The 14,406-nt window shown below is 25.3% G+C and overlaps 1 protein-coding gene across 1 annotated transcript; it reads right to left on the reverse strand.

Annotated features, from left to right (window-relative positions):
* Window positions 1–1,706: 1,706 nt before the first annotated feature.
* Window positions 1,707–12,817, reverse strand: LOC129957574 (coiled-coil domain-containing protein 43-like). Its single transcript, XM_056069938.1, has 5 exons — window positions 12,605–12,817; window positions 11,479–11,569; window positions 10,691–10,835; window positions 6,180–6,229; window positions 1,707–2,693 (listed from the first exon to the last, which is right to left on the reverse strand). Exons 1-5 carry the CDS (start codon window positions 12,773–12,775, stop codon window positions 2,506–2,508), a joined length of 645 nt encoding a protein of 214 aa, XP_055925913.1. The 5' UTR covers window positions 12,776–12,817; the 3' UTR covers window positions 1,707–2,505.
* Between the last annotated feature and the right edge of the window lie 1,589 nt (window positions 12,818–14,406).

Below are 14,406 nucleotides of genomic sequence, written 5' to 3' on the forward strand. Positions count from 1 at the left end.
ATATATATATAAGTTCATTCTTTTCATAGCTCAATAACTGATTTCAAAACCATTAAAGATAGATATATAATTCCAATTAGGGAAATATTTTATATGACAGGAAGAATTATATTTTATGCTATTTCACTTCAATAAATCTATTTCTGAAAAATGTATGAATTCTAACTTCATATATGGTCAAGAGTTCTATTATTCATATTTCAATAAAAAATTGTAGATAGCCTAAATCATACAATGAAAATAAAATATTGCTTTATGATTGAAACTGACAGAACTCTTTAACCTAAAATGAGGTCTAAACAAATTTATTTTTGGAAGCAATTTCAAGGCACAATATTTAAAATAAAAGTTACTTTACTATTAATCTTTAAAAGTATAAAACTACAAAGACAAAGAGTAAATAACAGTAATAAAATGCTCACAGAGTGCTTTTCAAATTAAAAAAAATTCGCAAATAAGAAAATAACTTTTATATATTAATAAAAATGTAAATAAATTAACATTTAATAAATTAATTATAAATAAATTAACCTAAGCAGCTGAAATTTTGCATCATTGAAGAGGTGTAATCTATACAATACGATTGTTGCTTGTACTTATTTAGAAATAATATTTTTTGTTTCTTTTCCTTTATGAGTAGATCAATCCTCCTGATTTTCCTAACTGATATAAAATATTTTACAATCTCAAAAGGTAAATTTTAATATGCTTTTAGTAACTTTTTTTTTATTAAATTGCGCACAAAAAGTCTTTATAATTCGATGAATGCACATTTGAAGTTCTTCATTTAATAAAGTAACTAAGAAAATATTGATGGAAAAATAATTACATATTAAAATATTTTCAAAACAATAGCAATATTTCCTTGTGTAAAATATGAAAAAAGAAATCCAAGCTTAACAACTACTATGCATAATCTTAATTTGCAAATTAAAGATCTCTCATAAGACAACAAATTTAGCTATAAAATTCGTTTTCACTATTTCATAAATCCATCAGTTTTAGTTGCAGAAAAATGGATCCCCTCCCCATGAAATGTTACAGTGTCCAGAATATTTTACTAATTATTATAAATGGACAATTACTGAATGGACTTGGAGAACTGAATAATAATAATAAACAAAAAAAAAAAAAGATTTTGTAACTTTTTGAGAAATATATTTTTGATTGAAACAGCATAAAATATAATTATTTCCAACATTTAAAGTAATTTTTTTTTCCCAATCAGACCTGTATGTCTATCTCTAAGAATTTAAAAATTAGCACTAACTTCGATAAAAACAAACATCTAGTATATATGTATACTTTTATTAATTTTCTAATATAATGAAAATTCAAAATTCAATTCTAAGTATATACTCTAAGATTTCATAAAAATTATTATTTGTCAGTTTTCAGAGTAATTTATTAGAAGAATATATGAAAAATATCTAGAATTTATTAATTTTGTACATCTAAATATAAGAAATTTATAAAAATTATCTACTTATTTGAACTTATATAAATTAAATTTGAGATTTTTTTTTTCAAAAATAAAACATAATTCATATTTTACTAGTCATTTGTTCTGTAGACTGTAGAAACATTCAAATTAAGATTTTTGCTCCAAGTAAAAGTCGATTGTTTCATCCAAATTAAAATTTACGGTAAAAAAAAAAGAAGACAGAATTGATCATTTTGAAATAAATATTATAATACTTTATTTCTACTCATTTCAAATTTCAGATAACCAAAAAATATAAAGCTTTAAGGCAAGCAAAACAAATCAGCTCATAGTTTTGAAATCACTGGCATGCCACAGTAAAAATGACAAGAATAATAATTAGAAAATAAAACTAGATCGAATATCAAACATAACATTTGAATAAATTGTCCACAATATCCAAGCACAATGCACTGTAAGCATTTTAAGCAGCAGAAAAAGAACTTTACAATGTTCCAATTCTGCTACAAAGAAGATTTTCTTTAAAAAAAATATGTATTATTAAGGAAAATTATAACCTTTTGAAATAAATATTTTATTGAATTCTAAAATACAATATGAAGAATGGAAACTCTATCAGCTAAAATGTTCTTAAATTATACTTTTAACTAAAAAATTTTTTAAAATAAATATCCAATGCCATTTTACAATGTAACATATTATTATATTTATTAACAATATAAGTTTTAAAAGATTTTGTTCCTTTTCACAGTCAGATAACCAAAACAGTCAGAAATTGAAATCTCTGATAAAATCTGTCAATTTCTGTTTACTCCGAGGTTATTTTATCTAGTTAAAATACAACTTTTATACAATATCTACATTTGGCCAAAATTTATGACAACCCTTAAATGACTGATTTAAACAGTATAATAAATTAATAACTATGACAGAAAAATCAAATTTCAGCTGTTTCCAATAAATATTAATTTGAAATTAATTTTGAATAATTTTTCACTCAGAATGTTCAACATAAATGCAGCTGAATATAACAAGATCAATATTCTGTAGCCAGTGGTCAGTCACCGCCTACGTTCCTGCTTCTGAGTTCGTTTACGTTCCTTCTCCCTGCGTTCATCCTGCTTCTGTTTCTGCTTCTCCCGATTGACTTTGTCCTGCACCTTCTTTTGCTCTGCTTCTGATTTCATTTTCATTCGTCTTTCACGCTCAGCTTGAGCAACAGCCTCAACATTTTGGTTCTGAGAAGGAGCTAGGATAAGATTGTTAAGAACAAATATTTTTTTTTTTTAAATTGACTTTTTGTAAAATGATTCATTTAAACATCTTCATCTTTATGCAGTAAATCTACATATATCTATTACAGTCAAAGGTACCCCTGGATTTTGTTCACAAGAACGAATATAAATGAAATAAAGCGGGATTATTTCATTGATTTAATGCATAGATCAGGAATCATTTATATATTGAATTTTATGAATAAACTATGGTATAATGTATAATACTATAAATACAATCAAGAAATCTTCATTTCTGTAGAAATTCATAGATGATCAGAAATTATACATTTATAAATTTATTTTCAAAGAAATAAACATTTGCAGGTGGGTCAAATGTTACTTTTAACTTGTTTTATTATCTCTTTTCTTTTTATTTGTAACATTTTTAGATTAAATTGAGTTTACTGATTGAAGAATAAAAGTGAACATTTTTTTTAAACATTTTCAGCAAAATATAGCTAATATGTCTAAAAATAAATCTTTTAATTTTGTTTTTTAATATCAAAATATATTTTTTTAAATATATTATTAGGAAATAGCATAACAGAAAAATTACAGAATTCTTAAAAAAAAGAAATAAATAAATAAAAGGAAAAATAGTACATTCTCAGCTATTCAATATCTTCAAAAATACAGTCAAACATTGTTTAACGAGCACCTCTCATAACAAATGATTTGCATAATGTAAAACTGATACTTTGTAGAATGAGCGAAGAGGAAGTAACTGGACATCACATTACGTATTAGCCTATATCAGTCTATGTTGGGCATTTGTTTGAAAAGAGCCCTTTTATCTACATGGAAAAATTTGTAGTCGGATAACATTCTCGAATGTGTCTTCAAAAGTTTTGAATAAGTGCCCGTGGAACCTTAATCACAGAGATTTTGTCTCGGACCAAAATTATGGTCTAAAGCTGAACAGCAACAACATCGATAAGCTGTTGGAAGAACCTAACTAAAGCTATTGAAGAGCTTACAGAGCTGGATTCTGTGTCACAGCAAAAAAAGCTGTGGTCAGAAATAAAATGCAACAGAACAGCAACTTTCAAATGAAGTAAGGGAGAAGCTGAAAGCATTGGAAATTATTGCATCATACATTGAGAAGTATCACACTGATAAGGCAATAGCCATGTGCACTACAAATTCATTTAAAAATAATGCTGTGTCTTATTTTTGCTATATTTTCAAATTTAGCCAAAGACAAATGACTTTAGACAATTTTTTTGTGAATAAAAAACATACAATATAAATAATATATTAATATCAATTTACAAGAGCATTTTTTTTTCTTAGTGGAAAAAATTGTCCTGTTTCACAGGAATTCTCATGGAAAAAACTGCTTCACTTCATGAGTGTTTTGCAGTACAAGTAAGATTCAGAAGCACATCATGCTTGCTAAATAAGGTTCCAATGTAATTCTTCAAATTAAAATTAGGAATGGACTTATACCAGGGCATTGGTTTTTCACAAAAAATAAATTTCACATTGTAAACTTAAAATCCTTTATTTTAAACCTACCTCTCCAACAACATTAATTTCTTATCTATATTTGGACCTAAAATCCAACCCCCCCCCCCCAAAAAAAAGGAAGAGAAACTTTCAATCTGTTGGTGGATCCTAGTTTCCCTTGTGGACAAAATAATGTTGGGCAACTTGCAACAGCCATTTAAATGATGGGATATATATCCTATCTGAGTCTATACTGTCAGTTGATAATGCTCATTAGGATTCAAATTTAATTCCCAACAGAATGCTGTTGGAACATTGATTGCCAATAGATCTTTTGAAGGTATTTGTGTTAAAATTACTTTTATATATTAATGCAGTCCTTAATCAGCGAATTGTTAAAAAAGTACAAATAATTTTTTAAAGAATTAACATAATATTTGGGGGGTGTAATGTAGCAGGCCTCCATGTGGTGCACCCTGATTAATACTGAATCTGCTACAGCTTTGCCTCCTTCCTTGTGTATCGGACATATTGGAAAGCTAGAAATCTAATGGCATCATAGTCAATCTTCTGGGCATTTGTAATAAATAAATAAACTTTATATTTTACATTAATGCTTTGTTCATTTCAAAATTCTGTGTATTCTTAATGTGCTTTACAATTTTGGAAAAGCACAGTAATTAAATTGTAAAATTTATCCTAAAATGTGCACAATTTTCATCTACTTAAACGTTCATTCTGAATATAAAATATATGACAATCATTTAAAAATACTTTTTTTGATAAAACAAAGGAATGGAATAGCAACAAATGGACATTTATAGAACCTTGGCCAAATCAGATTTCTTAATTATTTAAAAAAGCTGATTTAAGTTTCATAATTCAACTTACTTTTAATACAATCAAGAATGTATAATAATTATCTTTTTTATAAAAAAAATCAAGAATTTTATCAATTACTGAAAGAAGTCAATATGTTCATTGTTATTGCTGAGGTGTGGCTGTTCATAAAATTAAATGGAATGGCAAAAACTGCTAAACAGCTGGAATTAGGATGCATTTAACCAAATAATCAATTAGTTTTGTCTACAGGGAAACAAATTAAAATTATTATATAAAAAATATACCAATAATATAATTTAAAATTTTAATGTTAACTAATATCAATTTTGATAATAAATTTTTTACAATCATAGCCAATAAACAGGTGAATTATTTTTATAGCAAATACATTAAGTGTTTGATGCTTATATTGACAATTGCATTCATACATTTCACAATATTAAAGGTTAATCTTATTATAGCAAAAGCAGTAAAGAATTATATTAAAGTACTTTATAATTACTTTCAAATCAAATTCTTAACCAGTTAACTGTTTTTGATGAGTATACTCATTTATGTTAAAAGTACATCACTTTGCATTATGACAAGTTTATTCAATGACAATTATTACATTTATATAAAAAATGTTTAATTATTAAAATTATAAAATGATTTAAACTTATATATATATATTACAATTTAGATACATATTTCCCAAAGAGTTCAAAACAGTCAACTGGTTAAATTAAAAAAACCTTTGATGGATTTACTCCCAAATTTGCACACTTGTACAAGCTTAGAAGCAAAAATAGCTAAGTTTCATTTTTCTAGCTTAATAGCTTTTGAATAATGTTTCACGCATATAGATGGACAAGCTTTACACAGATGGATTCCATTAAAAATTTGAGAATTGTTAATTCACAATAAAGGTTACATACCAAATTTCATCATTCTAGATCTTACCACTTTTGAATTTTTGTATTCACAGTCATAATTCTAAAAAGGGTTTTTTCAGTTTCATGGAAAATACTATACAAAATCATTGGAACCCCATTTTCTAATCTCTGCCAATATTAAAATATCATCGCTTTTTAAATGCAGAAGAAAAATTCTAAAAAGCTCTAACATAGAGCAATACCATCACTTAAATTAATTATGAGAAATTTTTTAAAAAGAAAAAAGGATACGGGCAGAAGTTCCAGATGCTGCTGCTCCTCCCTCATCAGAATCATAATCTCTAAAAAAAAAAAAATGATGAATTAATAATGATGACATAAATTAGCACAGAGATCAAACATTCACAGCACAATAAAGCAAGAAATAAGGATAAATGCTTAATAACAGACTTGGAACAATAAGCTGAATTTTACAAAATAATGAATTTTCCGAATATAAATAAAAAAAAAATGTGAATTACAATAAAACAAATAAATTTATACAAAATCCTAGAGATATTAAAATTTTTGTAAATTGTTACATAAAAGAAAATTAATCAATCTCAAGAATAATAAAATTCAATTCTTAAAATGCTCTAATCCATGAATCTGCGGAAATGTCATTCTGTAACAAGTTTTCAAATACAGTGTATGTAGCCTGATTTATATAACAGATTTATATATATTATATAAAAAAAAATCTCTTTAAGGGCAAATGTTTAGTAATATGTCACAAGAATACTAATAAAATTAACTTCATTTCAAAGATATAAAATGTAAATATTGAGATATTAGAAACTTTGTAAATTGTTACATAAAAGATAATTAATCAATCTCAAGAATAATAAAATTCAATTCTTAAAATGCTCTAATCCATGAATCTGCGGAAATGTCATTCTGTAACAAGTTTTCAAATACAGTGTATGTAGCCTGATTTATATAACAGATTTATATATATTATATAAAAAAAATCTCTTTAAGGGCAAATGTTTAGTAATATGTCACAAGAATACTAATAAAATTAACTTCATTTCAAAGATATAAAATGTAAATATTGAGATATTAGAAACTTTGTAAATTGTTACATAAAAGATAATTAATCAATCTCAAGAATAATAAAATTCAATTCTTAAAATGCTCTAATCCATGAATCTGCGGAAATGTCATTCTGTAACAAGTTTTCAAATACAGTGTATGTAGCCTGATTTATATAACAGATTTATATATATTATATAAAAAAAATCTCTTTAAGGGCAAATGTTTAGTAATATGTCACAAGAATACTAATAAAATTAACTTCATTTCAAAGATATAAAATGTAAATATTGAGATATTAGAAACTTTGTAAATTGTTACATAAAAGATAATTAATCAATCTCAAGAATAATAAAATTCAATTCTTAAAATGCTCTAATCCATGAATCTGCGGAAATGTCATTCTGTAACAAGTTTTCAAATACAGTGAATTTAGCCTGATTTATATAACAGATTTATATATATTATATAAAAAAAATCTCTTTAAGGGCAAATTTTTAGTAATATGTTACAAGAATACTAATAACATTAACTTCAAAGACACAAAACATAAATATTGAAAGTATATATATTTAAATGAGAGTAAAACAAATAAAAAACATTTCTCTGTAGGAATGTAACAGTGTAAATATGTGAAAGACAGTAATCAATGAGTTTAAACTATATCCACATAAACAGAAAAGTTCATTTACATCGCTTCTGTTCATTTTTCTTGTAAAAGATAGTAATGCAAAATCCAATATAAGATCAAAGAAGTTATTTAAAATTTTTTGCTGCTTGATAACTTGTACGCTATTTCAAATTAAGAGACATTTGTTATGGATTCATAAGTTGTTAAGTAATTTTCAACTGGTTTATACCATCCATTTTCAAAGTGACATCAATGCTTCTTTATTTTCAACAAAATATATAGAAATAAAAAGAATTTTTTTCCTTTATATATCATACTATATTTTTAAAATAATTGCATTTTCAATAATTTTTTAAAGAAAAGAAGAAAAAAAACTAAAATTAATTTAACCCCACATTTATCTTAGGAATATTTTAAGCATCCTTAAAAAAATATTGAAAAAAATTATGCTTTACATTAAATTGGATTTTAACAGTTAATTTAACAAAATTTATCCTGATCATGACTTGTAGAAATCCTTGTATTGAATTGCAGGTTTTTTTTTTTTAATTATAAGCAAACAAAAACATAGAAATCAAATTACAGTAACAATGTTTTGTACCATTAGAAATCAACATAAGATAAAATGTGTATTTTTTTCTTCAGCCTGATAATTTTTTTAAAAACAGAAAGTGAATTCAGAGAGTATTTAAATTAAATTTTGTATTTAATCAATTTATTTTAAATTTGATTTCAACATAACTTATTGAATATGTCTAAAAAGAAATTAGCAATAGAGTTTAATATTATTTTAACTTCTTAATAATATCTGAAATAATGCATAAAAAATGTGTACTGTTAAATTTGATCTAGACAACTGAATACTAAAAGAACTTTAAATGACAATCCTCATTTCAATCATGCATTTTTATAATGTAAGTAGAAATAATAAAAAAAAAAATCACAATATTTTGCAGATTATAAAGTAAAAGCATTTTGAATTTGAAAGATGGTATATAATACGAAGTTTGTAAAGCATTCCACAAAAGTATAGTGAGGGGGGCAGGGAAATCCTCTAATACACAAATTCAAAATGGCAAGTGATTTGTAAGCCTTGAAATATTTATTTAAACTTCGTCTAAATGTCATTGATGAACATGCATCTTTCCTTACTTTGCTTTGTTATCACAGCAAATGGTTACCACCTGTCTGACAAGCTTATCAATGCACCTGTATTTTTCTAGATATTTTAAAATATCATTCAAGCATTCTATCAACTGTCTTAAGAAGTTGATAGTCTTTTATGAAGAAGGAGGAAGGGGGAAGAAGAGAAAAAGAGTAAAAAACTTTACATCTTTCCATACATTAATGTAAAATCTAATAGTATTTATTTTACATATTTCTCACTTGCTTCTAAATAACTGCCATTCTGATTCAAATAGCATCTATTTACAAGATTTTATATTGATGTATATTTGGTCTTTCTCAGAATTCTAGTAGCAAATATTTCATGGCAATTAGAACTCTATGACAACTGCATATTTAAAAAACAATAAAATTTTGAAACACCAGCAATATTACATCAAAAATGGACAATTAATTACTAATTAGAATTACAACAAACATATATATACTTGATAATGTATATTATAACAAACTGAATTCAGTCTATTTCATAATCAAATAAAATTTATTATGATTCGGTCTTTTTAATGCTTAAATAAGTGAAACGTAATTCATGAATTAAAAATTAATAACAATACTTATTTTTATAATTAGTTTACATGCAGATATGATTTGTAAAAATCTCATTTTCAGACTCACAAATATCTAAAAAAAGATTTCACAAGAAAAAGAAGTTTTTTAGCAGTTACAATACTTTCTTTTAGTAAACTTCATGCTTTGTAAAAAAAATAAATAGCCAGCAAATTTTGCTTGGAAAGCAAAATTTATCAAAACTCAGTATCTACTAAAAGTTTACAATTAGTAATAACAATTCAACTATTTCCCTTGTCATCTCATTATCTAAAGCTGAAGTATTTCTAGTATTTTGTCAAAAAAGTTTTCTTTTGGAAAAAAAAAAAAAAAAAGAGCCGATTTAAATGAATTAACAGATTTTATTTCAGTATCATTAACTAAAGACAAACTGCTACATACTGCACTTCAACAATCCTTATTAAAATACATTATTTTAATAATTTAGAGCTTAAATTATTGCCTTGTAATCTCATATACAGTGAGAATTCCTATCAAAATAAATTTTGAAAATATGGAGACATTCATTCTATAACCACTTTAAGAATAATTAATCTATAATTCATAATCCTACATTTGGAAAGTCATGACTGAAAATTTCCAGCCCTTCACACTTATAACTTTTGAAACTTGGGTTACTTAGAATTCAAGGTACAAATCTAAAGAGATGTTAAAGTATATCACAGCAAACATTTTAAGGTTAATAAAATACTAGAAATATTTATAACAGTAAAATTATAAGGGCTAAAAGGCACAAACACAAGAAACCATTCATTTTCAACATATACACCAGAATCATTTTTATTGTGAATTGAATTATTAGTAAATACCCACTCCAATAGCCTTTGTTTATGAGAATTCAGTAGCCCGATAAATGTTAAGTAATTTGAATATATATTGTGGTTGCAAATATGCAGGAAATATCAAGTACCTATGTAACTGTAAGCTAATCACTTGAATGGTGTTGTCAAGTAAATATTACTGATGATGAACATAATCTTGGAAAATTATTAAAAATATTTTAAGGAAGTATGTACAAATGATGTTGAATAAGAAAGACCTTTTATTTACATGGTTTGTGTTGTGGCTCAACCCATCACTAACATATTACAAACAAACAAAAAATATTCATCACAATGTGTTCTATACATGCTTAAAGTTTGTTTGATAAATTTTGACTCTGCATATGTCTGAGGGCAATCTCTAGAGCAAAATCAAATGTGGAATTTATAAATGAAAATATATTTCACACTAGTTTTTACTTATTAATATTAAATAGTCTAAATTTGTTCCATAATTAAATAATTCATGCAAATTTTCATGAGATTTCAACATTGAATATAAATAAGACAAAAAAGCTTACTCGTCTTCAGAAGAGACATATGTGCATCGAGACAAGATAGCTTCTCTTAATTTTTCTTCCTCCACAGAGCGGTTAGCTGGCTTTAAAACAGGCTGCACACTTTTTTCCATAATCAAGGATACTTTGTGACTGAGATCAAACTTCTCTGCAAGATGCAAGAAATTATTTACAAATCTATACCATAAAAAGTTAATAAACTAACTGCATACCCAAATCAAATTAGAATTTTCCATTTCAATCAATTGATTTAAAGTATTAAACCCTTTGTGTGATGATTAAAATTGTGTTCAGCCATGCATAAATGTATTAACTTCTGATTTTAGTAATCGTATGATTTAATTCAAGAACATAAAAAGTATTCACAAAAAGGTTTTATATAAGTTATAATATTTTATGTACAGTCAAGTACTTTTAATTAAACAGATATCTTAAAATCAGTGTTTTTACATATTTCCATTTTCTTTGAAGCATAATATTCGCAAGAAATAAAATTTTCATTGCTGTTATTGGCTAAGCAATTGTCTGTGTATACAAATACCAAATATAGTAATATTATGCTAGAAAATTAATACAAATTTGCTTGTTGCATTTTTAGAGTTTCTGTATTTGCTACATCTAGAATCTATATTTTTCTTCTGCTGAAATAATGAAAAAGCACATGTTCAAATTCTTACTAATATTACTGAAATGCGCAAAAAAAAAAAAAAAAAAAATATTTTGCAAATAAAAGATTGCAAAACAATTCCAACAGAATTGGAATGTGTATATAAATTAAGAAAAATGCTTACGTTCATTTTCTGGTGCATTTGATTTTTGTCCATTGCATGCAGACCATTCATCCAAAATTTCTTTGCACAGGGCATCAATATCTATACCTTGCTAGGCAATAAGAAATAAATTATTATTACATAACCATAAAGCCTGTGCTCATCTATAAAATATAGAAAAAACTGCGGCCAGACTCATTAGCACAATATTATTCCTAAATGATAATTATAGATTCGTTCTTTTTCAAATGAGAACTCCCTGGATTTGATATTAGAATTAAGATAGTTTAGAATGCTATATAATGGTTGATAAATGAATTGCTAAAGTGGCAATAAAACGGTACAGAATTTTCAAATCCAACTTATATGGCATAAACATGTAAATTATGATTTTTATGTAAAGATTACAAAATATTAATATGTTTATAATGTTTAGAACAACAGTATTTAATCAAAACATTACTTCAAAATAATATATTTATTGCAACTAACCTAATGAATATGGTATGATAATAACCAATCAAAAAGGGTAGAATGTCTTTGTAAAAGCAATAAACTGCCAAATCTAGTAAATCCATTGTAATTTTTAATTAATGTTTTGCCTGATTTAGCAAGAATTGATGAAAAAATCTGTACCATGCTCTTTAGATTTGTTATCATTATCATTGATATGTTGTGTTATGATTTCATCTTATAAATTTAAGAGCAATTAATTTGATATAAAATATTCTTAAGAAGCACAATAATTAACATGTTATTTAGAAAAATTCATGGCAATTAACTTTTGCTTCACTCAAATACTCCAATATTAGCAATTAAAAAATAAGATATTTTTATTTCCAGTAATTCAAATAAATTTATTAAATAAATATATGAAATCATTTATCATATTTAATTAATACTTTTATAACGAAAATTTTAATCCTTATTTTTATATGTACAAAAATTTTTAATAAAAAATCTGATCAGGAAAAAGATGTTAATAATATCTTGACTATTCCATTAGAAAAAATATTTAAAAAAAAACCAGCATTATATTAAATAATTTATAAGTTTGTTAAATTAAGATAAACTGCTAATTATTAATCATGATTCTAAGCATATTTTTTGGCAGAAAAAAATTTCAAGAAATAGTATTAATGCTCACCACCAAGCCCTGCAATATATCTTTCAGATTATCTGTTTTGTCAGTATCGACATCGTCAGTTGTAATAATGCTGCTGATGTAGGAAGACATTACTTCATCTTCAATTTCAAAAGTTTCAAGCTTTTTGGTTAACCATTTATTAAAAATATCTTCACTACTCTCCACAGCCATGATGCTTTTCTTTTTGAACTGTGTTTTTGTTTGTTTGCACAACTGTTGCCAGATATCCGAAATTATTTTAAAATATTAAATTAATGTTATTCTCTGGGAAAATTCTCAAAAAACAATACTAGCTCTGTTAAAAAAATATATATATATTGTGATAAGAAACGAATTTTGATATATAAAATAAAATCTTAAAGATTTTAAATAAAATTTAAAAATTTTTTATCATTTTTGAAACGTCTTTCAATATTTTTTGCGGTGTGATCCATAAGAACCATATTCCTCATTTCCGATAGAAAGCCTTCCAAGGCAACCATAGAATCTAATCTTTCAACCTTTATCGGCTCAGGAGCCACAAATTGGCGACTGGATTTAATCATAAAATGGCTGACAATACCTGATTATAATAATTTTAAATTCCCCATGCATATATGTAAATGAACTATTGTCATTATTGCATCAATTTGTAATATATATAATGGACCTGAATCCAACAAATTAAATAATTTGAAATCACTTGTAATAAGTCCTTTTCAGGAAATAAAGCAAATTGTTTCGAAAAATAACCTAGATATAGTAGATTTCTTATGTGAACAAATCAATTTAATTGGAGACAGTAAAACTACATATGGATTCAGTGCAGATCTTTTGGTTTCGAGAAGTCTTTTACATTCAATCTCTCCACATGCTTATAAATTTCTTAGAAATACAGTAAATACCCTTAGCAGATTTACTTCATCTTATAATTTAGATCTTAGAGAACAAACAATACAAGGCAACCTCTTAATACATGTTGAAGATGAATTTACATTTATAAATAGCTCTGACAAATTTGCAAATTTAATGATGGATGAAATTCATTGAAAACCTTTTATAGATTTTAAAGATGGGTACGTAATTGGGGATGTTGTCAAAATTTGCCTTGAAAAACAATAACTGAGGAATTATTATAAGAAATAATTTTATTGATCATTAAAAAATTAAAAACTATTGGTTATAATGCAATTTGTACATCAAATGATAACAATGCCATTAACAGAGAAGCAACAAGTATGTTTTCTCAACCTCCTAAATTATTTGTTATTTACATCCAATAACAGACATCTGTTTTATGCTATAGATGCTGTACATTTGCTTAAATCTATAAGAAATAATTGATTAAACCAAAAAAAAAAAACGTGAGCAAGCTATGTATTACCCTTCTTTTAATAATTTGTTAATTACTCAAATTTTAAATAAAACTGCTTCATTCCATTCATAAAAAAAAAACTTTATAACTTAGAAAAGAATGGAATGATTAAATATGCTCACACTCTGACTACTAAATTTTTATGGCCTATTAATTTTGACAGGCAAAATGTTCGTTTAACCTTTGATATTTACGAGTATTTTGGTAAGAATATCTGCACTGTGTTTCAAATTTAAATAAATGTATTTTTTAATGACACAAATAATTAATATCTAAATAAATATCTAAATATCTCATTATATCTTTATTTAATTGGACAATTGCTATGAAAGGTATTTAAAATTAAATAATGTTTAGTATCTATTGCTGAACAGAAATATTTGTTCAATTATCTGTATGATTTTTTTAATTTAATTCAAAAAGATATTAAAAATTATCACAAAAATGT

The sequence above is a fragment of the Argiope bruennichi genome, chromosome 11, assembly GCF_947563725.1.
Source record: "Argiope bruennichi chromosome 11, qqArgBrue1.1, whole genome shotgun sequence".
Classification (NCBI taxonomy): Eukaryota; Metazoa; Arthropoda; class Arachnida; order Araneae; family Araneidae; genus Argiope; species Argiope bruennichi.

Coding starts and splice junctions, on each gene's coding strand:
- LOC129957574 (XM_056069938.1), bottom strand. CDS start 12,775: ATGGCTGTGGAGAGTAGTGAAGATATTTTTAATAAATGGTTAACCAAA. Junction 10,836..11,478: donor AAATGCACCAGAAAATGAAC/GTAAGCATTTTT, acceptor TGCATCTTGCAG/AGAAGTTTGATCTCAGTCAC. Junction 2,694..6,179: donor AGCATCTGGAACTTCTGCCC/GTATCCTTTTTT, acceptor ATCTTATCCTAG/CTCCTTCTCAGAACCAAAAT.